The sequence below is a fragment of the Elgaria multicarinata genome, chromosome 17 (assembly GCF_023053635.1).
Source record: "Elgaria multicarinata webbii isolate HBS135686 ecotype San Diego chromosome 17, rElgMul1.1.pri, whole genome shotgun sequence".
NCBI lineage: Eukaryota > Metazoa > Chordata > Lepidosauria > Squamata > Anguidae > Elgaria > Elgaria multicarinata.
In genome coordinates, this window is record NC_086187.1 from 12,730,320 (window position 1) to 12,756,972 (window position 26,653).

The window sequence follows — 26,653 nt, forward strand, 5'->3', positions numbered from 1 at the left end:
ATGTACAGAACAGTGAGGTAAAGGGAGAACAGTGGTCATTGCTCTTCATCCACAACCTGCAATCAAGAAGGTGTTCCAGGTGATGCTCACAGCAACCTCTGATGGACGGTGAGTGTGCAAGTGGTCCTTCTACGTGACGCAACACATGCTCAGTCTGTAAGCCCATGCTTCTGCACACCAAAGGCCTCCTGTCATCACCTCTGGACAATGCTGAGAATTTAGGGAAGTAATTTTGGATTTGAATCATAGAATAGTAGAGCTGGAAGGGGCCTACAAGGCCATCGGGTCCAACCCCCCGCTCAATGCAGGAATCCACCCTAAAGCATACCTGGCAGATGGTTGTCCAGCTGCCTCTTGAAGGCCTCTAGTGTGGGAGAGCCCACAACCTCCCTAGGTCATTGGTTCCATTGTCGTACTGCTCTAACAGTCAGGAAGTTTTTCCTGATTTCCAGCTGGAATCTGGCTTCCTTTTACTTGAGCCTGTTATTCCATGTCCTGCACTCTGGGAGGATGGAGAAGAGATCCTGGCCCTCCTCTGTGTGACAACCTTTCAAGTATTTGAAGAGTGCTCTCATGTCTCCCTTCAATCTTCTCTTCTCCAGGCTAAACATGCCCAGTTCTTTCAGTCTCTCCTCATAGGGCTTTGTTTCCAGACCCCTGATCATCCTGGTTGCCCTCCTCTGAACACGCTCCAGCTTGTCTGCGTCCTTCTTGAATTGTAGAGCCCAGATCCTCTCTTCTGTAGTGTTTGCCGTTCATCCTACTTTTGTATCTTTTGAAGGTTGGATGAACCTCTTTACTCCTTTAGCAAAGGCCTTGCAGAGTTGTCCTCTACTGGAATTTTTATGAGCCCCTTCAGATCACAGTCCTGGGAGAAGGGGGTGAATACTGGTGGGGGGAACCCAGAAGGTCTATGCCAGGACTTTGCCTCTCTTGCTAATTTCTTTTTCCACTTTCGTTTCTTTCTTCGCAGAGCTGATGGTGCAAAAACACATGGAGACTCTTCAGAGCTGGTGCGGCGCTAGCGCAGGCTTTGTCGCCTTGGAACGGTTGACGGATCTCCTGTTGGTGGAAGGGTTGTCCGACCTCCAGCAGAAACAACACGATTTTGTTCAGATCGAGACCACCAAAGGCCTGAGGAATGCCTCCAAGAAGATCCCCTTGGAGAAGCTCTTCCTGCCTCTGTCCAAATTCAGCATCCCTCCCAGAATCTCGGTGACCATTGGAGTCTCTGGCATTGGCAAGAGCACTTTGGTGAAGCTCTTCGTCCACACCTGGGCAAAGGGAGAGATAGGCAAGGATTTTATGTTTGTGTTGCCTCTCACCTTCCGGGAACTGAACGCTTATGACAAACTCTCAGCCGAGCGGCTGATCCGGCTGGCGTTCCCACACTTAGCAGAACTGAGCTTCCTCTCCATGGGCACGGCCAAGACGCTCCTGATCTTGGACGGCCTGGATGAATTTAAGACTCCGTTAGATTTTTCCAACACGGTTGCTTGCACGGACTTCCGAAAGGAGATCCAGGTGGACAACTTGATCACCAACATCATCCGAGGCAACCTGCTACAAGACATTTCCGTCTGGATCACCTCTCGGCCTACAGCAACCAGCCAAATCCCCGGCGGTCTAGTGGACCGGATGACTGAAATCCAAGGCTTTGGAGATGCGGAGATCAAAGACTATTTACATCACGTGTTCATTGAGAACCAAAACTTAGCGGATTCGGTGATGCAGCATCTCAGGGTCAACAGATCTTTGTATATCTTGTGCACCGTGCCAGCGTTTTGCTGGATTTGGGGGTCCTCGATAGGCTACTTTCTAAAGAGTGCCGATAGCTCTCCAGAAATGTCCGCTGTTCCGAAGACTTTGTCAGAAATCTATTCCTACTACTTTAAAATGGTCCTGTGTAGCGACTGGCAAGGAAAGCCGAAGGAAGTCCTCAGGATAGAACAGGTGGTGAATAACTGCAAGAAGATGATGAGCTGTTTAGGCCGACTGGCGTTCTACAGCCTGATCAAGAGAAAGTACATGTTTCACGAGCAGGACATGAAAGCCTACGGCGTAGACCTCTCTTCTCTTCAAATCAGCTTGTGCAGCAGACTCTTGCTTAAGGAAGAGACATCATTTTCCACCATTTACTATTTCCCCCATTTAACGTTTCAGGAATTTCTGGCAGCCACTTACTATTATTCCGCGGCAAAGCGTGCCCTTTTTGATCTCTTCGTGGAGAGCGGTATGTCTTGGCCAAAGCTGGGTTTCCTGAACCACTTTAAAAATGCTGTCCAGAGATCTCTCCAGTCTGAGGATGGACATCTGGACATCTTTGTGCGCTTCCTGGCCGGCCTCCTCTCCCCACAGGTGAACAAAGCTCTGGCGGATTGGTTCTTGGTGAAGGATGAACACCACAGCTACCGGAGTCACGTGATCAGCCTCCTCGAGAACCTTCTGGGAGTGGACCAGACCGTCTCCTGCAGGACTGTCAACCTCATGCGGTGTTTGCATGAGATCCACCATGTGGAAGCTGCCATCAATGTCGAGGAGGCTATGAAAACAGAGACCCTGTCTGGGATGTTGACACCCGCCAATTGCTCTGCATTGGCTTACCTCCTGCAGACCTCAGAAGTGTGCGCAGAAGAGGCGAATCTGTACAACTGCCTCACCTATCATGCCTTCCAAAGCCTTCTCTCTCAGCTCCTGTACTGTAGTAATCTCAGGTAGGGCATGTTCAGGGCTTAACTCACCAAGCTGTGGCTGTTCTCCATGTAGAAAGAAAGAGAGTGTCATTGTTGAAGACGTGCAGAGTGCCTTCCCCATGTCTGATTGATCCGGAGAAGGGAGGGTGTCGCTCAGTGGCTATTAGACGTGATATCTAAATGGAACCTCTGAATTCAGAGGCAATTTCTGGGGCCCAACTGAGAAGGGAGCACTCTTGCCTTCATATTGCACTGACGTGCTTCCTGGAATTGGCGATTGTGGGGAAAGAGGTGTTTGTTTATCATAGGCATTTTTATTCCGCCCTTCAATCAGATTCCCAGGATGGTTTCCGCGAAAGAATAAAACAATTAAAATGTCAACAAAACCAAAGCCGTAATAAAGTAAAAGGCCCCGCTGGTCACAACGGCAGCGTCAAACAGTTAATATGATTAAGATGCTATCTGAAAAGCCCAGGAAAATAGAAAGGTGTGTGCTTGTTGCTGAAAAGGCCCTAAGGTAGATGCCAGATGAATCTCTCTTGGGAGAGTGTTCTGTACTAATTTAGACTTTGCTGTGTGTTTTCAAACCATTTTATTTATTTATTTACTTACTTACTTATTACATTTTTATACCGCCCAATAGCCGAAGCTCTCTGGGCGGTTCACAAAAATTAAAACCATAGTAAAACAACCAACAGGTTAAACGCACAAATGCAAAATACAGTATAAAAAGCACAAGCAGGATAAAAACCACGCAGCAAAATTGATATAAAATTAAAATACAAAGTTAAAACAGCAAAGTTCAAATTTAAGTTAAAATTAAGTGTTAAAATACTGAGAGAATAAAAAGGTCTTCAGCTGGCGACGAAAGGAGTACAGTGTAGGCGCCAGGCGGACCTCTCTGGGGAGGTCATTCCACAACCGGGGTGCCACAGCGGAGAAGGCCCTCCTCCTAGAAGCCACCTGCCTCACTTCCTTTGGCAGGGGCTCACGGAGAAGGGCCCCTGTAGATGATCTTAAGGTCCGGGCAGGTACATATGGGAGGACCATAGTTCCAGTATTTAGGAAGCGTTGGGCCGCCTGTTATATCTACCCATAGCAGATCAATATACTTCATACAAAGCATATGTCAAAAATGGTTTAGGTGAATTCAGTTTTGCCTCGTTTATTTATTTATTTATTTATTTATTACATTTTTATACCGCCCAATAGCCGAAGCTCTCTGGGCGGTTCACAAAAATTAAAACCACAGTAAAACACCCAACAGGTTAAAACACAATTACGAAATACAGTATAAAAAGCGCAACCAGGATAAAACCACACAGCAAAGTTGATATAAGATTAAAATACAGAGTTAAAACAGTAAAATTTAAATTTAAGTTAAAATTAAGTGTTAAAATACTGAGTGAATAAAAAGGTCTTCAGCTGGCGACGAAAGCAGTACAGTGTAGGCGCCAGGCGGACCTCTCTGGGGAGCTCATTCCACAACCGGGGTGCCACAGCGGAGAAAGCTATGTTCTCTCGGATTTGTTTTGGAGGGAGCTGGTGATCAAAGGAAACTGGTGATCAAAGTACTTTTCACTCTAAAATGGGATTTCTTGCTGGGATGCATGCATCCCAGCCTGGTCAAGGATTCTTGGCTTACCTGAGACCAAGGTGGTGCTGCCTTGGAACAAAAAAAAATGAAGAAAAGGGATGATGTGATAAGAACGTGTGTGTGTGTGTGTGTGTGTGTGTGTGTGTGTGTGAGAGAGAGAGAGAGAGAGAGAGAGAGAGAGAGGAGGGGAATCTGCCTTCTCCTGTACCAAAGCTTGTTGACTGCTCTGATATTTCTCTGCCCACATCCCAACTTTTCTCTCTCCTTCACCTTGCATCAACCAAGAATTCTATTGTTTTTTCTCGCTCCCCCGCCATTATGGGGTTCAGGTTGGACTACAACCAGTTTAAAGACAGTGCCATGGACCTTCTGGGCAGCGTGCTGAGCGGAAAGGATTGTCAGATTCAGAAAATCAGGTGAGGCACAGGGGCCAAGCGTACGGCCCTGAGCTTTTCAGGAAACGTCCAGGTGGCTGGCTTGCCACCCGATTCTGCCCAGGTTGCCAGCTGGCACCATCAGGCCCGGCTGGCTTGGGGACCAGATCTCACAACCTGGTGAGGACAGAAACGTGCTTCAGTAACAAGCACACCGTCCATCTCTGCAGCGTTCTGTCTCATCCAAAGGAGGCGTTCCGTGTTCTTCGCTTCCCCATGCTGGCTGGGGAATGATGGGCGTTGTAGGGCATTTTCCTGTCTAAGGATGCATCAGATTGCTCGTTTCACCATTTCCCCCTCTCCCCGGACAGCTTGGCAGAAAACCAGATTGGAAACAAGGGTGCTAAAGCCCTTGCCAGGTCGCTGATGGTTAACAGGAGCCTGATGGCGCTGGAGTAAGTAGCTTATAAGTCTACCCTTATTTACGTCTTTAAACTATTTTAACCGGTCTTTAAATATTTTTAACCCACTCACAAGGTGGTTTATGATATTACAAAAACGCGAACATAAAAATCACGATTGCACACACACAGCAGCTGCAGCAGCTAATGATTTTTAAGCACTAAATTCAGATTGGAATAAATGTGTCTTTCAGGTTTGGGTGGATTTTTTTAAAAACCAGCAGTGATGAGGTCATGTGTATCTCCTTGGGAAGGGAGTTCCAAAGCTGTGGGGCCACCACTGAGAAAGGCCTGTCTCTAGTACCCACCTGTCTAACGGCGCTTGTTGGTGGGCCAAAGAGAAGTCCCTCTGCTGCTGGTCTTAATACTTTGGCAGTCTGATAGAGGGGTCGTCCTTCAGATAATGTGGTCTCAAAACTATTTAGGGCTTTAAAGGCCAAAACCAGCACCTTAAGAACATAAGGAGAGACTTGATGGATCAAACCAAGGGTCAGAAACTGATAGGCCAAGACTGTGGCCTCGTTTGCACATAACAACCCAGAGTATGGCTTGAGTATTGGTTGTTACTGAATTTTGGGCTGTTGTTGAACCACGAGTTGCTGTTATGTGCAAACCCTACACTGTGGTTTAACTATAGGTTGTTAACCATGAATAACCTAGAATTCACAATGCAACAACAAACCATGGGTTCTCTTCCTGGGTTGTTCATGGTTAACTACCTGTAGTTAAGCCATAGTACAGAGGTTGCATGTTATAACAACCCACGATTCAACCACCACCACCCATACTCAGCCAATACTCTGGGCTGCTGTTACATGTGAACCAGGCCTCTGTCTCCAGATCGTTCTGTCATCTGTGTGGTTAACATCGGTCTTTTCTTCTTTCCTCTGTTCCTTTGTGCCAAGTCTTCGGAGTAACTCCATTGGACCCCAAGGAGCAAAGGCACTTGCTGACGCACTGAAAATCAACCAATGCTTGCTTTCTCTAAAGTAAGTGGCCTTTGCTTTGCTGTCTTGGTCTCTAAGCAATCAGTGAAGGCACATGTGTGAGAGAGTAAATGTCATCTAGGGTGACCATATGGAAAGGAGGATCGGGCTCCGGTATCTTTAACAGTTGTATTGAAAAGGGAATTTCAGCAGGTGTCATTTGTAGGCATGTAGCACCTAGTAAAATTTCCTCTTCATCACAACAGTTAAAGCTGCAGGAGCCCTGCTTAGCATGATGAGATACAAAAGAGGGCAGGGCTCCTGCAGCTTTAACTGTTGTGACGAAGAGGGAACTTTACCAGGTGCTGCATGCCTGCAAAAGACACCTGCTGAAATTCTCTTTTCAATACAACTGTTAAAAGACACAGGACCCGAGTCCTCTTTTCCACACGGTCACCCTACTGCCATCACACCATTCCAAGGTTGGTGGGGAGAAGAAGGGAGTCAGGGGAAGGGGATAGGTCCTCCCAGGTAATCCTGGAGGGAAGGATTGGGACCCAGGTGGACTGGATATGGAGACGGGCGTAAATTTGGCCCCAGTCCCTAATCAGGCAAGGTCAGACCTTCTGGTCTCTTCGCAGTCTGAAATCACTGCCTGGAAAGCTAACGGAGTTCATTCCCTTCTTCCAGCCTCCAGAACAACGTGATCAAGGAAGACGGTGCCACATGCCTGGCCGAGGGTCTGGTCAGCAACCACACGCTGAAGACTCTGCAGTGCGTGCCTCTGATCTTGGCCAAGATGCCTCCTTCAGATCCCCACCCACCCCTGGTCCCTTCCTGGGCAGCCTACCGCACTTTCAGGCCAGGCAGCTGGCTGCCGGCACCATTTTGTAGTCAACATCCCAACTGGCGCTAGAGAAGAGGCCCGTGGATGTAACCAGCGCTTTCTCAAGCGAGAAAGTTTTTCTTGGACTGTTCCACTTCGAGCCGCAGGGGTGGGAAGGGGTGGTTTTGCAGGTTGGAAGCTTCCCTGTGTTTGTTTATTTATTTATTTCATTTCTATGCCGCCCAATAGCTGAAGCTCTCTGGGCAGTTCACCAAAATTAAAACCATAGTAAGACGACCAACAGGTTAAAAGCACAAATACAAAATACAGTATAAAAAGCACAACCAGAATAAAAAACACGCAGCAAAATTAATATAAAATTAAAATACAGAGTTAAAACAGTAAAATTTAAATTTGTGTTAAAATTAGGTGTTAAAATACTGAGAAAATAAACTGGCAGCGAAAGGAGTACAGTGTAGGCGCCAGGCGGACCTCTCTGGGGAGCTCATTTCACAACTGGGGTGCCACAGCGGAGAAAGCCCTCCTCCTAGAAGGCTCCTCCTCTTAAAAAAAAAAAAAAAATCCAGCCACCCTGCATGTAGAAAACTAGCATGGAAGGGATCGTCATATTGTTTTCTCCCTAGTCCTGGTAGACAGTAGCATAGTTGACATCCTAGCTCTCTATCTGCAGAGAGAGAGAGAGAAACCTCTCATGGGGGTATCATCCAGGAAAAGCAGTACCTCCTAAAATGTATTTGCTTGTGTTTCTATATTTCAAGCCTCGTCTATTTTGACACTGTCTTGGCCCTCTGTCGGCCTCATTGGAGGCCTGGCCCTCTGCCTAAGTCTCCCTTTCCCCCCCGCCTCACTGTTCGTTCTGCTACAGCAGGGATGGGGAACCCCCGGCCCGCTAGAGGTCCCCTAATCAGGCAAGGTTGGAGAGAAGACTGTTTGCCTGCTCCATGACGCATTAGGGCTTTTTAAAAGTCTGCTTCCAGTTGTGTGTGTGTGTGGGGGGGGCATTATCAGGGGAGGGGGGACAGCTCTTGGGGAGAGAAGGGCTAAGTCTCCCCTCTCTAACGCTCTGGCCCTCCCCTGCTGCAATCGATCATGCCAGCAGAGGCTTTTTTAAAAAAATAATTTGAAAAAAAGTCTAATTGCAGCAAGGGGATGGAGAGTATTTTGTGTGTGTGTGTGTGTGTTATTGGGGAGAGAGAAGGGGTAACCCTCCCCAATACTGCAAACCATCCCCCTCGCCGTGAATAATCACTGTCCCTGTGGAAGTCATGCTTTTTAAAAGCCGGACTCCAGTAGGGGAGTGTGCGTGCGTGCGTCCGTCCGTCCAGGAGGGGGGGGCGCAGTCACCCGCCACCACTGGAGTGATAGTGTATAAATTCATTACAATGGATATTGTATAGAATCAGTTCCTATGCTTTTTATGGCTTTAAATTTTGTACATCGGATATTTTAATCTTTGTAAACCGCCCAGGGAGCTTCAGCTAGGGGGTGGTGTAGAAATGTAATTAAAGACCAGAGTTAAGGTAAGTAACGATATTTACAAAATCATGTCACTAACAGTTAACATCTGAAATAGACATTAAACTTGTAAATAAACTAGTAACCACTCGGTTTATTTAGGGGTCACTGAAGAAGACACTTCTGTCGAAACGCCTTTGACCTGTTTTTATCATTGCGTTTTTATAAAAATTTCTCTGTATATATTTGTATACTCTATGGTGGTTACTAGTTTATTTACAAGTTTAATGTCTATTTCAGATGTTAACTGTTAGTGACATGATTTTGTAAATATCGTTACTTACCTTAACTCTGGTCTTTGGGTACCAGCTTGTTTTGGTTAAAGTTTATACCCTTTTTTGTATCTAGAGGTGTAATTAATCATCTCCACCCCACCCACTACGGGCACGCGTCCCCCGACAGTCTTCCCTGGAGCAAATCCGGCTTTCAGGCTGCAAACGACCCCCATCCCTGATCTAGAACAGGAGCCTGCTGCCCCTGGCGCGATCCGTGGCCCCAGGCGCCGGTCTCCTCCCTCTCCACGCTCACGCACCATCTCGTCTCCTTCGCAGCCTCCAGAAGATCTCGGTGGGACCCCTGGGCTCGAGGAAAATAGCAGAAGCGCTGAAGAAGAACCGGGGACTCCAGGAGCTCATGTAAGGGCTGCAGGCACGGATCCCGAGTCCTGTGTGGATTGAGGGGGGCGCCACGGGGAGGGATCCCCCCACCCCTTTTGAGGGTGCTGACGAGCCTGCCGATGCAGAGCTATCCAGGAGACGGCCCTCGCACAGCGATAGGCGCGCCCATGAAACAGCGGGCCACGTTGTGCTGCCTGGGGTGAAGGACAAGGTGCCCACTCACCCCGCCCCAGTTCCAGTCAGATTAGCAGCTGACCTTGACTTCAACGCCAGCCGTGCTCCTTGCACTGCCGAGAGCAGCAAGCTAGCGTAGGGAGCCGTGGCGGGCCGCGTTGGGCTCAGCGGTCAAACGCCTGCCTTGCACGCAGAAGGGCCTAAGTTCAATCCCCAGGGCTGGAAAGCCTCCTGCCTGAAACCCTGGAGAAGCCGCTACCAGTCTGTGTTGACAGTACTTCTCTAGATGGCCCAAGGATCTGACTCAGTGGCCAGGTTTGTCCAACACACTAACCCCCATTCAATGGTTGTGGGGGGGTGTTGTTTGTTGAACCATTGGTTAGTGTGTTGTCTGCAGCCAGGACGTTTCCCACAAGGTAGCTTATTTTTCTTGAACAAGCCACGTTGAGAAACCATGGGTTGTATAGGGTGATTAACAAGCCACCCTGGGGAAAATATCCTGGGTTCAGACAACACGCTAAGCCACAGTTCAACAAACAGCCCACGGTTCAGCAACAGCCCACACTCAACCACTGATTGTAGCTTAGCATGTTGCGTGTGGACAGCCCCAGTGTAAAACAGCTTCTCATGTTCCATGCACACAGTCCTTTCTCCATCAGAGGGGGGATGCTCAAGAGGAATGGCCAGGGGTATATGATGAGCATCTTTGGTAGATTCATGGCTGGAGGAAGAAAACGTTTCTCCTAAACCCCGCCCATCCCTTCTAACAGCCTCTGATGTAGGTCAGCCTTCGTCCCCTTCGACAGAAGAGCCAGAGAATATCTGCCCTGGCCTTCATCACATAGAACGCCCTTCCCCAACCCAGGACCCTCCAAACCTAGGACCATTCCCCATGACAGCTGGGGATGATGGGAGTTGACATCCAAATATCTTGAAGGCCCCAGGTGGGGAAAGCCTGAGCTAGAGAATGGGGGGTCCTTCCAATTCTGGCTTAGGTTGCAAGACTAAATCAGCAGCTGTTGCATTCAATTGCTCTTCATTTCTGTTCTCCCAGATTGTCCGGGAACTCTGTTGGTGACGTAGGTGCAACAGCCCTGGCGGAAGCGCTGAAGGTGAACCGCACCCTTCTGACCCTGGAGTAAGTCGCTTCGTCTGTCGGTGTCCGTTTCGTTGCTCTGCTTCTTTCCTTGAGCGTGGCCCTTGAGAGGGACAACAAAGCCAGCCCAGCAGAACAGTGGAAGCTGCAGGAGAGCCCTGCCTTGCTCCGTTCCGTGTTGCCACGATGCCCGGGGTAGCAGCAGCAGCAGCAGTGCGCTTAGGCACAAAGCCTGAGGGACCCTGTGAGATTGCAGCAGCCCTCAGGAGAACGCCATCCTCCTCACGGTCCCCCGGACTTTGTGCCTTGGGGGCCGATAAAACTCCCCTCTCGTTTGAGGCAGGGCTTTATGAGCCCCTGAAGTCTTGCCAGCTTGAGCTCAGCGAATTTTGCCAGCCTCCCTGCTTTCAACAGGTACTGCGTACCTGTATTGAGATTTTGTCTTCGCCACCATGAGGACTAGATACTTGAGGGTGGGTGGGGTTTTTTTTTTGCTTTTGTTTTGTTAAATGAAAGCTAAGCTTGGAGTGTATTAGGGGGTTTAGGAAGGAATCCAGGTGGCAATCCATTTTCACTCACCTGTTTCTACCGTTCCGTGTTTGTCGTTTCAGACTCCAGAGCAATTCGATCAGTGACACGGGGGTTACTGCGCTCACCCGAGCCCTCTGTGAGAATCAAGGGCTCACAAGCCTCAAGTAAGTCCCGGCCTCAGTTTTGCTGCCTTTTGACAGTCCTTTGGCTGTGACTTGCCGTTTTTGTACGGCCACTTGAGTGGCCTTCAACATCTGGCAATGCGCATGAGAATTACCCCCACTGTGCTTTGGGGAGAGCCCCAGGTGAGCTTCTGGACACAATGTTCCAGACTCATTCTTTAAACCTAAACTGTAGATAAACGTAGGCTTATGGGAGCATGATTCTGCCTTTAAACCAGGTTTAGGGTGACCCTATGAAAAGGAGGACAGGGCTCCTGTATCTTTAACAGTTGTTTGAAAAGGGAATTTCAGCAGGTGTCATTTGTATGCATGCCGCACCTGGTGGAATTCCTCCTTCATCACAACAGTTAAACCTGCAGGAGCCCTGCCCTCTTTTGTATCCAGTCACTCAAGTATAGCTAGTGCAGCTTTAACTGCTGTGATGGAGAGGGGATTGCACCAGGTGCTGCATGCATGCAAATGACACCGGCTGAGAACCCAACAAATAAACAAACAGAAAGTTGACAGTGGAAAGCACTGCTGAAAGCCTATGCGGCAGGTCCTTGCTATTTACTGTTTTACTCTGTACAGCACCATGTACACTGATGGTGCTATATAAATAAATAATAATAATAATAATAATAATAATAATAATAATAATAATAATAAAATACGAAGAGTCGGAAACGACTGAACGAATAAACAACAACAATTGAGTATACCAGCTCAGAGGAGACGGTTGCATCCTAAAGGTGTTAATGGAAAGAAAAGCCCATTGAAATCCGTAGAGCTTACAGCCACTTAATGGCTTGGATCCGTGCTGTGCGAGGAAAGCTGCCTTCTCTCTTTGCGTTTGTATAGACTGATGGCTCAAAAGACTTGCTTAACTTTTCTAAACCGCCCAGAGAGCTTCAGCTATGGGGCAGTATATGAATGTAAATAATAATAATAATAATAATAATAATAATAATAATAATAATAATAATAATAATGTGTTGGACTGGGAGTCAGGAGATCCGGGTTCTAGTCCCCACGCAAAAATGGAAGCCAACTGGGTGACTTTGGGCTAGTCACAGACTCTCAGCTCAGACTACCTCACAGGGTTGTTGTTTATATGACGTCACTTTGCCCACAGTCTCGCTGCTGCAAAGTGGCAGCGATAGTGGCTTCCTGCAAAATGGCAGGAAGCCATTTTCACCTGCAGCCTCATCTTTTTCTCCCAGTGATGGGGGGGAGAGAATCAGATTTAAAGGGTGGGGCAGGGGCGGCACGGATGTTCCTAAAACCTTTGCCCCACTTTGAACGGAGAGCAGAAGCACGCTGTAACTTTGAGGATGCGTTGCTGCTTGCTGGATGCCTGGAAAAAGCTGTGGTACGACAACACCGTGACAAAGCCTAGTTTCGGGGCGTGGAAGCTCAATGTGGCTGCGAGTTGGCGGCTGCGTCATTTAAGCAATGCAGCGCCACTGTGCAGCCACGACAGGGCATATAGGGCATGTGGACAAGTCCCTGCAGTTTGAACCCAACCAGGCAAAGATTTGCCTGTTTTGTTAAGCCAGACCCATCAAGACTAATAGTTGGTAAATTTGGATGAGATGGGGATTTGCTACTCCGGGTTTACCACTGGGACTACATTCACCCTAAAACTGCACTATAAATTGATTGTTCTGCTCCAGCTCCTGAATTACTGAATAGCATTATTCATTATTGTTTTGTCCCATCTGCTGAACCAAAGAACTCTTAATAAATATGAGGAATAAGCCTTTGGTTTATTAGAGAGAGGTCTAACTAGAGATCTAAGTAAGTAGGCTTAGATCTTGCTCCCTCCAAAGTCTAATCACCCGTCCCCAAAGGGATTTAATACACTTTCTTAATAACTTGCCACAAACATCACACAGAACCCCTCATAACTTGCCCAAAAGGAAAAAGGATTATTTATTTATTTATTTATTTTATTACATTTATATACTGCCCCACAGCCGAAGCTCTCTGGGCGGTTTACAACAATTAAAAATGGTAAACATTAAAAGTATACAAAATTTAAAAACCATCAAAAACATTTTAAAAAAAGTATAAAAACAGTATCTATTTAAAAACAACAATTCTGGGGTCCATTGAAAGCAAACTTAACGTTGTTAAATGCTGTTAAAATGCCTGGGAGAAGAGAAAAGTCTTGACCTGGCGCCAATCATTCCACAGTTGGGGGGCCACCACTGAAAAGGCCCTCTCCCTTGTTGCCTGTGGTGGGATAAGCCTGGTGAAAGTAATAAAAAAGAGTAAAATGTTATTTGGAAGACTACGACAATGGCTCTCTCCCATGTATTTTCAGCTTGCGGGAGAACTCCATAAGCCAAGACGGAGCTCAGGAAATTGCCGGTGCCCTTCGAGCGAACAGCACCCTGCGAAATTTGGAGTGAGTAATTTGGCCCTTTACAAATAGAGTCTCTTTACATCGCAATCCTTTGCCTGTCTACTCGGAAGTAAGGCTCATGTGAATTCAACGGGACTTACACCCAGGTAAGTGTTTATAGGACAGCCTTCCCCAACCTGGTGCACTCCAGATGTTTTGGCGGGGCTGGCTGGGAGTTGTAGTCCAAAACATCTGGAGGGCACCAGATTGGGAAAGGGTGGTCTTAATAATAATTCGTCCACTCTAAGATGTCTTATGGCTTAGCAGCATGATAGCTGAGTTACTTAACGAGCACTGGTAGTAGCTTTTGATGAATCTTGCCAGTAGGTGATCCCAAAATGGGCGGGTGGGGGGGAAGGCCGGGCCCTTGTATTGTTAGCAGCAGTGCAGAACTTTTGCCAAGGGCACCTTGTCATGGCCCTATTTGATGTATTATTGCTAGCATTATTTGTGTCGCTTATCTCCTGCACTCGCACAATAGAATGTTCTCAGGCGGAAATGGTCAGCAGCGGAATGTTGCCAAACACTGCAGGTTCTGTTGGGGGCTGAGGCAGGGTCAACAATCCCCTTTGGCTAGGAGGGGAAAAAAATCACAGAGGACCTGGCAGGAGTGCGGTAGCGTTATGTGTGTGAAATAAAAGGACCCGGAGCTCATCTGGACGAAGGAAGGAGAGTGGTGGATTGAAAAGCAGGATTTGGGGAGGTGAACGGGTGGAGGAGGCAGCAGCTGAAGGAAAAGGGTGGCGGGATAAAAGGAAAGGCTGCAGGGAACCTCCTTTGGTTTGCCAGGGGTGTTGAACCAATTTCAGTCCGAGGGCCGCGTTCCATTTCAGAGCAGCTCTCGGGGCAGGGGGGTGCATTCCGGTGGCAAAAGGGGGTGGCCCCAAAATCCCAGTCTGTTGTAGCTTAAAGCTCTTACGGCCAGGAATTAAGGCTTAGGAGAGGCATTTCAGTCTTTCAGAATGGGGAAAAACCATGCAAGACCAAGGAACCACGAAACAGTCAGTAGAAGGAGGTGGGTCACAAAAGGGTGTGTGACCATCTGGGGAACCTGGAAGGGCCTGATTGGGGCCCCGGGCAGGTGGGCGGCAGGAGTGGGTAGACCAGAGGTTCCCCATCTCTGTTGTACGTACCTGTGGGCCGGCAACGGTTCTTTGGTGAGCCTGAGAGTAAGGAGGTGAGATGGGGCACAGGCCAAAGTGATAAGGTGGGGCGGGAGCTGGAATCCGACGTGTTGCTTTCAACCCAGCAGCCGGTTCTTGAGCTGCAGGTGACGCCGTTCTAACTCTGCTCTTCTCTGGCCGTGGCTTTTAGCTTGGCTGCCAACCTACTGCACGACGAAGGTGTCCAGGCCATTGCGATGGCGCTGAAGGAGAACCAGGCGCTTACTTCCCTGCAGTGAGTTTGGGTTGATTGTGTCGCTGGAGCATGCATTTTTTTTTTTTTTTTAGCGGCGTGTCACCTTAGGTCTTTGCTCACCGGCTGTTTACGGAAGCCCACTGGGTGGGCGTGGGTGGGTGGGTGGGTGGGTGGGTGGGTGTGAAACCTCCTGTTTTTACTGTTCCAAATAGGGTTGGGAAGACAAATTCCTGGATGGCCACAGTACTTGGCTGGTGGGGCAGTGTTCTGCATGCAGAGCCGGCCCTACCGTTAGGCACAGTTAAGCGCTCACTTCACACGCTGGGATGTGGCAGCAAGGTGTCAGAGGAGAGACCTGCTCTGCACCTCCCGAGTTTGCCTGGTGCCTTCAGGTGCAGCGCAGGCTGCTGTCTTGTTATCCATGTTACGGCAGAATCAACCGCCAGCCCCATTCAGGTTTTGTACGTGGAGTAGGAGGGGGGGGCGCCTCCTTGTCCTTTGCCCCAGGCCGCAAGATATCTGGGATCACAGGGGAGCTGTCCCAACCTGATGTAGAAGGAAGGCTGCATCAGCACCATCAGCAGAACGGGTGGGTCCCACAGAATGGATCGTGTCCATTTGGTTGGGAGGAATGACCCCCGCCTTGTTCTCTTGGCCTATTTATCGTTCAGGACAATTCCGTGAGCAGCCTGTAGGTTGCACATAGAGAGTAAAACGTGGGGAACTAGGTCCCATGGCTCAGAGGGAATTGAGGCAGGAGTGTCCTGCATTTTGCAAAGCTGCCTCCCAAAGATTTGGGATTGTCCCACGTACCCTGTCCCAGGCTCTCCAGGGGCCCGGTGTAGAAAGGAGGCTGCATCATGCTCACTGATAGCATCCTTCCAAACACCCATTTTAGCCTTTCTCCCTGCTGGAAAGGAGACAGTGATCCTTGCCACCCCCAGCACAGAGAAAGGGACTCAGCCAGCACCAGAAAGAGCAATCGTTCCTCCCCTTCCTTGGCTTTGCGGGGAGTCCAGTGTCCCCATGGGGGCCCTGTGTAAACCCACTCAGCCGCTGCCTCCGTCCCTACTATTACCTGTAATTGGAGATAACAGAGGGGTACCTCTGGAGGGATTTCTTTAGGGGGGGGCTTGGAGGGCAAGACCCACCCCTTGAGGAACCCCAGGAGGCTCCTCAGGGCCAGATTGGGGAGCTCAGCAGGCTGGATGGGGCCCACAGCTAGGGGTTCAGCACCCCTGCTCTTGATGCAATGATGGGGGTGCAGAAGAAGGGCTGGCGGTCAATTTTGTGCAACGTGGGCGTATTCTTGCACACACGTAAATCTGCACATGCTGCTTGCATCACAAGTCATGTTGCATGTGCGATGTGGGGTTCACAAAGGTGCCTGCCGCCCCCAATCCCAATTAGAGTATTGCTGCTTTGTGGAGGGAGGTGTTTGCATTCAAACACATGACACGCCCACACCCTGGTTGCATTCTGAAATGGTACAGTCCAAGAAGGGCTGGGTAGCGTGGGAAAATTCTCAACATGTGGGCAACTTGTGTGAGCCCTCCAGATGTTTTGGCCTACAGCTCCCATGATCCCCCACCGCTGGCTAAGGCTGATGGAATTTGTAAGCCACAAGATCTGCAGGGCTGCAGGTTGTCCACACACACACACACACACACGGCATGAAACTCTCCTCTCTCTCCTCCGTTTATTTCCTCCTAGTTTGCAGTGGAACTTCATTCAGTCCAAAGCAGCCACGGCCCTGAGCCAAGCTCTGCAAGTCAACAAGAGCCTCACCCTCTTAGAGTAAGTCCCATGTGTCTGGCATCATTTTTGCATTGAATGAAACAGAAACAGCCACCTTTTTAACTCCTTTTAAAAACAACTCAGGACTGGTCCACCCATTCAATAGGATGAGATGGTAAGAATCCAGGGTGGGTGGGGGCGGCGTTATGGATGGAGTGTACCAGATAATAGGTTTACCCATTTTGAATGCTCTCCCATGTAAACATAACACACCAGAAAATGTCTGGCCCAGTTTATTCCCCGTTGTGTAAAGTTTTTCTGTAATCTGCAAGTTTTTCACATAGACCCTGTTCAGACAACACGTGAACCGTTCCTCACCATGGTGGCAAAATAACCACAATTTAAACACGTTCACTGACCATTTGCTGCAAAAGGGTTAGCGTCCTAACCATGGCTTAGCGTGTTGTCTGAACCAGGCCCATTCCTAACCATGGTGGCTAAATAACCACGGCTTAAACACGTTCACTGACCATTTGCTGCAAAAGGGTTAGCGTCCTAACCATGGCTTAGTGTGTTGTCTGAACAGGCCCATAGGAGAGCATTGCAAATATGATCCCCCCCCCCCCCACTTGTAACTTGGAGTGGTGTAGTTCATTCTGCTGCATGTGTAGACTAGGCCAGCCCACCAGCTCCTTAGGCAAGTTGTCCCTTTGCCAGACTGCTCTGACTTTCGGGAAGTTTTTCCTGACGTTCAACCATAATCTGCCTTCCTGTAACTTAAGTCTGTTACTTCATGTCTTGCAGTCTTGGGTGATAAGAGAACAGGTTGTGTTCCTCTCCTGCATGACAACCCTTTAGGTGCTTGTAAAGTGCTATCTTATCTCCCCTTAAGTCTTCTCTTCTCAAGGCTAAACGTACCCGGTCTCTTCCATCTTTCCACGTAGGACTTTGTTTCTAGTCCCCAGATCATCTTAAGTGTGGTGTCCAGAACTGGACGCCGTATTTGAGGTGAGGTCTGGCCAGCATTTGCATCTTGTGATTTGGAAACAATACTTCTATCGATGCAACCTGAAACTGGATTTGCCTCTTTTCTCAGTAATTCTCTGCAAGGGCCAAGATGTACGAGAGGGTAACAGAGTAGCTGAAAGGAATGTGCAGGAAGGCTGACGGTTTGCCCCTGCTGTTTCAGTTTACAGGAAAATACAATTGGAGATGAAGGGACGGCTGCCCTGGCTTCTGCCCTGAGGGTGAACTCAACACTCACGGATCTCTAGTAAGTTTCCATGCTACACCCAAGGGCAGCAGGCCTGTTAATGGGTAGTGCAAGGCTGGTGGAGTGTGCGTGCGTGCAGGGAGGGGGGAGTCAGCAACAGCCGGCCCCTAAGCAACATCTGGGCCAAGGGTAGTGTGCCGCTGTTTCACTTGTGGGAAATGTCTTGGAATTGGACAGGAGCGTCACAGGAGGCAGGGCAGGCTTCTGAACAGAGCACTCAGTTGCTGATGTCAAAGAGGCAATGTGGCGTAGTGGTTAGAGTGTCGGACTGGGAGCCGGGAGATCCGGGTTCTAGTCCCCACTCAGCCATGGAAACCCGCTGGGTGACGTTGGGCCAGTCACAGACACTCAGCCCAACCTACCTCACAGGGTTGTTGTTGTGAGGATAAAATGGAGAGGAAGAGGATTATGTACGCCGCCTTGGGTTCCTTAAGAGGAAAAAAGGTGGGATAGAAATGCAATAATAATAGTAACTAAATGTCCCCGTGGAGTCAGAGTGGGTGATTACAGAGAGGGAGCCGTACATGATGCGCAAAGACTAGGCTCTGAGCAAGCCACACAGCTTTGCCTCGCTCTGGCTAATGCCTTGCCCGTGGCATAATGACGTGGTGCTAGTGCATCCTGAAGTGTCCTAAAGGTGTCTTGCTTCGTGGCAGCCTCCAGGCGGCGCTGGTCGGCGAGAGCGGAGCCAGAGCTCTGGGGGAGGCCTTGATTGCTAACGAGAGCCTTGCAACGCTCGAGTAAGTACTCCCAAGTCCTCTCTATACGTCTTCATGCCCGCTTAGGGTCCACCAGAAGAGCCTTCAGTGTGGTGGCCCCCTCCTTATGGGACTCCCTGCCACTGGAGGTCAGGCAGGTGCCAACGTTGTTGTATTGTTTTTTGGCGCTTCCTGAAAACGTCATCGTTCCAAGCAGCTTTCCCGGAATGACCAGCCATGGTTCAATTTGCACCTTCTCTTTTTAAAATGTAATTTTTCATGTAATTTTTATTCTGTTCACCACTCCGAAATGGGAGTGGTGTAGAAAGAGCTTGCTGAAATTACTCTATTAATTATTATTATTATTACTATTATTATTACGATTATTATTATTATTCCTCCTTCCAGCTTGAGAGGAAACTCTATTGGTTTGGCGGGAGCGAAAGCCATGGCCAACGCCTTGAAAGTGAACTGCACCCTGCGCAGGTTGAAGTAAGTAGCAGCCCACTGGTGTCCTCCAGAGGTGTTTGGCTACAACTCCCATGCTGGCTGGGGTTGATGGGAGTTGTAGTCAAACAGCAGGGGGGTTAGGAAGGCTGATGCACAGTATAAACAATACTGTGATGGAATGATGCTGTTCTGGTGTTCAAAGTGACAAGCTGACCTTTTCGCTCTAAGCTTTGGCGTAGTTTGATTGCGGAAAGTGCCGGCTGAACAGCTGGAGACTTTTCTGAATCACTAAAGTGTGTGGCACTTGAGAGAGCAAGCCTAGGGCCGCTAGCCAGCGCAGGATGTGGTGGATCTCTTCCTCCGTGCCCACAGACAGAGCCATTCCATTAGGGAGACCGTGGATTGCAACTGCAAATTTGTAAGAGAAGTTAGAGGGCAGGGGGTGGGTGGAGGGGTCATGCTGGTAGGCAGGGAGGAGAGGCTGGGATACACGCAATCCCGTTGTCTCCTCCCTGAAATGTAAGTCACATCGATGGACTCAGAGGCCAATCTCGCATTTTTTTACCATTTAAATGGGAGGCAGAGAGGCAAAATCATCTCTGCGCTCTTACACTCTGCATATGGGTTTTCTCTCCCTGCGGTGGTATTGACTATGGAGAAGCTCCACCTAGGGAGCATTTTTAGAAATTGCTTATAATCCAGGGCCTAAGGGACTCTCTGCTACTATAACTCAAGAGTTTCCCAAGCTGGCCCTTTTCCGCTATCACCAATTCTCTTAGAATACTTAAAAACCTCCTAGTAGCCTGGTAGAAGAGGCTCAAGTATGAGATGGGCACTAACACTAGAGACAAGCTGTTAAACAAGTTGATTTATTAAATGCATCTTTTTTTTTTACATAAGGGAATACTAATTACTTTGGGATTTTCCAAAGAATGCTTGCTGACACATCTTAAGGACCCCAGAGACAGCATAAGGTGCAATCCTATGCATGTTTAGGCAGCGTTCTCCAGCCAACACAGGACTTTTTTCTTGCATAGGATTGCACCTTTATGAAGTTCTTTTACCAGAGGCCAAATTCCCTAAACCTTTACCCCGGCCAAATACATCCACAACCCGGTCCAGCCTTCCTTTGACTCCCAAAGCGCCTCCTGTTGTGTTTCTGCACACCTAGCTTTTTTTTTGCCATTTAAACGAAGGGACAGAGGCCAAAATTGTCGCTCTCCTCCTCTCTCCCTGCCTGGCTCTCGTCAGCTGGGCAAAGGGCTCCGGACTCAGAGCCCTGCCTATTGAGAACGCAAGCCAGAGGACTGCGCTGTTCTACTCTGCTTGGGTGAGGGCTGGAAGGCACAGCTTTGCAGTTAAAAATCCAGCCAGAGAATAAGAAGCCAAAGTTTTGCACGTGACTGACAAGTGCAAGGGTCTGTTGGTGCTTTGGAGGACTGATGCTGTTTCTAGCTAGTCCTACCTGACTAGGTGCCAGGCGGTGTATTTTTAAAGTACTGTTTATAGAAAGGGATTACCAAGAAACTCCACCTGTATCTATTCCCCTCTCCTCCTGCCTTGAAACTTCCCACTGCTTGGGGAAATTGGGAGTTGAAACAATACCATTAGATCCATTCATCTTTTAAAAACGGCTTTTTCAGGCATAGCTTTTTGTAGATTGACGCTTACTTAGTAGAAAACGAAACACGGTTGGAGTAGATGCGGTCTCTGAATTGAGACTGCACCTGCCAATGCGCTCTTGTTCACAGCCTCCAGGAGAACGCCCTGGGCATGGATGGCGCCATTTGCATCGCCACAGCTCTGACCGGAAGCCACAGACTCACCTACATCAAGTAAGTCACAGGCCGCGAACCGCCGTGTTTGGCTGTGCCCAAGCTGTTTCAGACCTCCCCCAACAGAATTTGGAAACGGTAGGTGTGGCGGGGCTTGTTAAACGCATTGTGGGTGTCACAGAACCACAAGGGTGCTAGAGAATCAGAATTCATTCCCCCCTGGGCTGCTCAGCCTTTCAAAAAAGAGAGGTTTTATTTTAGCCTCCTCTGCAAGAAATTTCAGAAGAGTGTGGATGAGCAGGGGGTCCAGGGTCAGAAGGTGCCCTGCCTAGTTTCTTCCCCCACTTCCCTTGTCTACTCCTCCTTGCCCTTCCTCCTTACATCCCACCTACCCTTTCCCTCCTATTCTCAGACCAAAAGAAAAAATCCAGCTTTGCTGAGTAGTTGCGTGTCGGAAACAGGGCAGAGACGCAAGTGCTAGGCTGACATCTGCGACAACACAAGGGACACAGGCTGCGGTTTTACCTTTCCCCCTTAACAGTTACTAGATCCTGAGCGGTAAAGCAGCAGTTTCTGCAGCTGAAACTCTCCCCATGGCCTGAGTTCGATCCCAGCAGAAGCTGGTTTCAGGCAGCCGGCTCGGGTCGACTCAGCCTTCCATCCTTCCGAGGTCGATAAAATGAGTACCCAGTTAGCTGGGGGAAAGGTAATAACGGCCAGGGAAGGCAACGGCAAACCACCCCGCTGTAAGGCCTGCCAAGAAAAGGGCAGCGAAAGCTGGCGTCCCTCCAAGAGTCAGTAATGACTCAGTGCTTGCAGGAGAGGTTCCTTTCCTTCTTGGGTCTAGAGGATAATCTTTCCCTAACACTTTCCAAGGAGGTTGAGCCTACCTGTCAATTTATGTATTTGACTAATTTTATTCAATAAAAACAAATATTGGCCATGGTTTGGCAGATATAATAGGTTAGAGTCCCTTGCTTCCCCCCACTGTTTCCCTGCCTGGAACTTTTGGTTATGAATTGATTAGAAAACGCTCTGCTCCAGTCCACTGCTCACCGGCAGCCGTCTTCATGAACCAGAACTTTATGGCAGTGGTGGGTAGACTTCGAGCTTGGAGGATCTACCAGAACTCCAGGATCCACCACCTGGAGCTTGGTGCAAAAGACGTTCAAGAATTCTCAGCCCCGGGGGTTTGTTTCGAGTAACACAACTGAACGGAGCTCAGTCCTTCCATGCAAATACTCACAAAAGGTTCCCTTCCGCTCACGGTTTTCTTCATTTCTACTGTATAATTTAGCAGCGGGGTTGGGGTGAAGGGAGTCATGTTGTTGCTGCTATTGTTACATAATTGGGAGTCAGAAATCCTTGTGAATCTACTGCAAGTCTACCACGGGATTCAGATCCACCTTCTGCCCACCCCTCCTAGCACAGCAGTCACCGCTGCATTAAGGAAGAGCCTTCAGCGTGGTGGCCCCCCTCCTATGGAATACCCCGCCTCTGGAGGTCAGGCAGGCGCCAACTTTGTATTCCTTTCGGCACATCCTGAAAACATCATTATTTCCTTAATGACCAGCCATGGTCCACTGTACATTTTGCTGCTTTTAAAACTTATTTTAAAGTGTTTTATTCTGTTTTTATTTTATCTTGTACACCACTCCGAAATTTTGAATGGAGAGCAGTATATAAACATTGTAAATAAATAAGTTGCCAATTGAGCGATAACTCAAGGTGGCTCATGCAGGCTAGCAGCAGCCTCCTGCAACAAGGGAAGCTGTTCCTCCTCTCCTTCCTACTCCCCCACCCATCCCAGCTCCTTCTTGTGAGTCTGAGGGACTGTGGCTCAATGGTTAGAGCGCCTGCTTTGCATACAGGAGGTCCCAGGTCCCTTCCCCGGCATCTCCAGGAAGGGCTAAGAAAAACCGTGGAGAGCCCCTGCCAGGTCAGTGTCGACCATACTAGATGGGACTCAAGGTCTGACTCCACATAAGAGGCAGCTTCAGATGTTCCCGTGACCTGGGAGAAAACTGCAAACATCGTGATCCTGAGAAAAGGCCCTTCGGTGGCACCATGCTAAGTTATGCTTTTTCTCCCCTCCCATAGCTTACAAGGAAATCAAATAGGTGAGTCAGGAGCCAAGGTGATCGCTGATGCCATCCGGACCAACGCCCCCAACTGTGTCGTAGAGATGTGAGAGGGATTCCGCTGGAGGTGGCCGGGGAGCCCAGGCACTCCGCAGCTTGGGAGCGCGCCTTCTCCGAGCATGGTCCGCTCATGGAGGATGTGCCGGGAAAGGAAAGGTCGTCTGGGAGCAGCAGGCAGATGCAATGGGCAGTCCTAAGCCAGGGTATGGCCTAGGCCAAAGGCACCTGCGGACGAGAATGGCCCACCTCGATGTCACTGTCATTCCGGGCGTCTGTTCCTGCCGATGGTGCGCTTGGGTGGTCCAGACATTTTGCAGAGGATACTTACAAGTGGCCAATGACTGGACTGCATCTTCCATTTTGGCTGAAGACATTTGTTAATCTACCATTGCTGAGAACAGGCGGCACAGGCACCCACCCAAACATAAGAAGAAACAAGATGGGGTGGGTGGGAGGCATTTATTTGTGAAACACGGGACTGTAACAGTCAAAGAAAAATTCAGAGTGGGTCTGAATGGAACAGTACAGCTTGCAAGGCGCGAGTAACTCAAAGAATCTTCAGCACAGGACAAAATTTCAGCAAGTGATGCTTGCTGGTATTATAGGATGGGATGTACAGAATATTTCCCTTTTACCCTCTGTAAACAAAGTTTTTATACACAGGCATCCAGGAACTGGTAGGTTTGCGATGAGAGGAAACTCAAGCCTGTGCCGAAAAAAATTGCTGGCTGAGAATAACAAAAACGAAGCAAAGCTTGTATGCCTTTTAAATTATTGTTTTTGAAGTAATGAAAACTTGTTTGGGGAAAACCAGGTTGACTAAACCCGGTCTTACATTAGGATAGACTTACGTGGAGAGGATTTGGTGTTAACTCCTTAGTTTAAAAACCGTCTTTCCTAGATCTCCCTTTATGCCAAGATGGCAGCTGGCCCTCGGTGTGTTTTGCCCTTGTAGATGGCCAAGAAGTCAATTAGAGATTAAACTCAGTCAAAAGGAAGGAAAAGTTTCCTTTGCCTCAGCTGCGGGGTTACAGCTTGCCTTAGTCCTTGGCAAAAGAAGTCATTCCTTCTCTTTCTGTTAAGGATAGCGGGGCATTTTGGTTATTTGTTTAGTCTTACGTCTGTAGACGTGAACTCAATGTTAACATATCCTGAATTATCCATAAACAATTCTGATCCCATGTTTGTATCAAAAAGGAACACAAAAATTGATAGAAATCTCAGGATGCTGCAAAAAAGTTTATTGCGCAAAAGCCCGACATATTCCGGCCTCTTGCTTTTTTTATTAGGCCTCCTTCAAATGGTTGTAGTCATGCCTGGAGAAATGATTAACAACAAATTGCCTTGTAATGGCAACGAGACTGCCATCACAAGACGATACGTCGTTACAATACGTTGTTAATCATTTCTGCAGACCTTATTACACCCCCTTGAAGAAGGCCTAATAAAGAGGCCGGAAGGCGTCGGGCTTTTGTACAACAAACTTCTCTACAGCAGCCCGAGACCAATCCCGTTTTGCATTCATCTTGGATGCTCACCTGCCATGTATAAAAAAAAGCAAACAGGTGTTTTTTTCCTGGAGTCTAAATTGCTTTTTGCTACTAGATTGTAAGTGTGACTGAAGGTGTGTGTGTGTGTGCCTGTCTTGCTGGGGACTCTTAAACCTTTTGGCACCATGGAACTTTAAGGGCTCCGTTCCTAAAATATCAGAGAACTGACCTCAATTCTGGCTTCGTTTCAAAGCAAGTCGGGCTTCGTGACAGCAAAGGAGTTGAGCTGCATACATCTCCAAGATATATTACTTCTCTGGTACTGTTTCCATTGCTCCTTTTAGAATAAGTCCTGTCTGAGAGGGATGTCTGAGCTCCCCAAGAATTACCGTAGGAGATGCTGCAGCCGCTCCCCTTCTGCAAGGCTGCTCAGAAGTCATTATCGCTCTCCTCCAGCGGTTCCGGCTTCCGGACCCTCCGGCTGGCCTTGTTGGGGGTGATGTCAATGCTGTCATCTTCCAAGTCGTCGTCGTCATCGTCGTCGTCGTCATCGAGATCAATCTCACTGTCCTCCGAGTCCTCCTGCGGGGAGACATTTTATTCATTTATTATCTGGATTTTTAAAAACATCCACCTTGTTCCTGAAGGTTCAGGATAAATAACGATCGGGGGCACATAAGCAGAATGCAGTAACAACAATAATGAGAAGATTACATTTGTTCTTTTAGTCACACCAGTCAAACATTTTTACAGAAAACCTTCAGAAACTGGGCCTACCAAAATACATCCACACCAATATCCAGAAATCAGTCCATTCCTGAATCAGTAAAAGACAGCAGGACTTGGCAAAGCCCGTCATGTCCGTCTAGAAAAACCACCACGAGCGAAAAAAGAGAAATAACAATATAGCTGTTATCCAATTAAATTAACCGTGGTTGATTAAGGGTAAACCCGCCCCCCCCCCCAAATAATTCTAAAAACAAAGAAACGTAAACTTGGATCCAGAGTTTGGCAGGGGTTTCTGGCCCTCTGTGCTCTCTAACTTGGGACCAGGATACCTGAGAGAGCTCTGCCTTCTCCCTTACCAACCTGCCCGGTCACTGAGGTCATCCGAGGGCCTGCTCCTGGTGGTTCCACATAGACCCATCCTCCGATTGGAATCCACCAGGGGAAGAGCCTTCAGCGTGGTGGCCCCCCTCCTGTGGAATTCCCTGCCTCTGGAGGTCAGGCAGGCGCCAACCTTGTACTCCTTTCGGCGCCTCCTGAAAACATCTTTATTCCAAGGAGCCTTTCATTAACATGCAGCCTTGGATTTCTGTTTTTGCTTCTTTTAAATTTTGTTTTAACTGTTTTTATTCTGTTTTTATTTTCATTTTACCTTGTACACCGCTCTGAAATTTTTCAATGGGGAGCGGTACATAAATATTCTAAATAAATAATTAATAAATAATACAGACCTCTCATGAGAACCAGGGAACTTCACAAAGAAGTGCAATAGGAAGGGGGAAATGAGGGGGGGGGGAAATCAACTTCTCTCAGGCAGCCTCCTGTTTTGACATTACCCCCTTTTTTAAAGAAGCAGAATACATGTCTGAGCATGAACAGAATACCTTGCTTTCCCAAACACTTAGGAAAGTTCAGCTTCTTAATTCTATCATGGCTTCTATGAAGGCCTCAGCCCCAGGACCTCTCTTTTCTAGGTACTAAGCACCGCCCACATCTCCAATCTGAGAAACACAAATGTCCAAAATGGTTCTGAAGCATCTGCTGGTGTGCGGCTTACCATTATTTGTTCACTTCTATCACGGGCTGCTGCTGATGGTTAAGAGATTGCTACAGAAGCTGCTGCAAAAAAGCAGAGCCGCGACCAGAGCGCTGCGAGGCACAGTGACATGTGGGCATGGGATGTGGAGGAAGAGCATCGCAGACAGGAGGCGCACACCCACCTTCGCCTTGGCTCTGGAAGCTTTGCGTTTACTGGCTCGGGCTGGGGCTGCCCCGACCTTTGGAGAAGGAGCAGCAGCGTGCAGAGACAACGCAAGATGGAAGCAGGAAGAGAGAGAGAGAGAGAAATGAAACCAGCGAGTCTTGCAAAATGAAGGCGAGTGGAGGAGGCGCTGCGGAAAGAGGGTCGGAGTCTCCAAGCGAGCCGGGGGAAGGCAGCGGAGCAGCGTGACTGCGCTGGGGAGAACTCAAGCAGGGCAGGCTCATCAGCTTGTCCCCTGTCATGAAGGATGGGGAGAGAGCCCCCAGTAACGTCCCTCAGCCTTGCAGCAGCCTCCAGAAGGCTGCAGCAGCTGCGTTTCCTCGGTGGTAGCAAACCTCTGC

The 26,653-nt window shown here is 48.6% G+C and overlaps 2 protein-coding genes across 3 annotated transcripts in view; one reads left to right on the forward strand and one right to left on the reverse strand.

The window, feature by feature from the left end:
• Positions 1-975: 975 nt before the first annotated feature.
• Positions 976-23,289, forward strand: NLRC3 (NLR family CARD domain containing 3). Its single transcript, XM_063142986.1, has 16 exons — positions 976-2,714; positions 4,620-4,706; positions 5,036-5,119; positions 6,031-6,114; positions 6,742-6,825; positions 8,965-9,048; positions 10,259-10,342; positions 10,912-10,995; positions 13,322-13,405; positions 14,717-14,800; positions 16,475-16,558; positions 17,688-17,771; positions 18,428-18,511; positions 18,878-18,961; positions 20,671-20,754; positions 22,795-23,289. Exons 1-16 carry the CDS (start codon positions 979-981, stop codon positions 22,883-22,885), a joined length of 3,006 nt encoding a protein of 1,001 aa, XP_062999056.1. The 5' UTR covers positions 976-978; the 3' UTR covers positions 22,886-23,289.
• Positions 23,290-23,548: 259 nt separating this feature from the next.
• Positions 23,549-26,653, reverse strand: part of CLUAP1 (clusterin associated protein 1) — a 72,768-nt gene continuing 69,663 nt past the window's right edge. The window contains exons 12-13 of one of the 2 annotated variants that reach the window (XM_063142970.1): positions 26,272-26,328; positions 23,549-24,907 (exon numbers count right to left, since the gene is read on the reverse strand). In XM_063142970.1, the coding sequence (XP_062999040.1) occupies positions 24,755-24,907; positions 26,272-26,328 (210 nt within the window). In that variant the 3' untranslated portion in view covers positions 23,549-24,754. The remainder of the gene's footprint in view (positions 24,908-26,271; positions 26,329-26,653) is intronic. The other variant, XM_063142971.1, reaches the window with a different exon arrangement.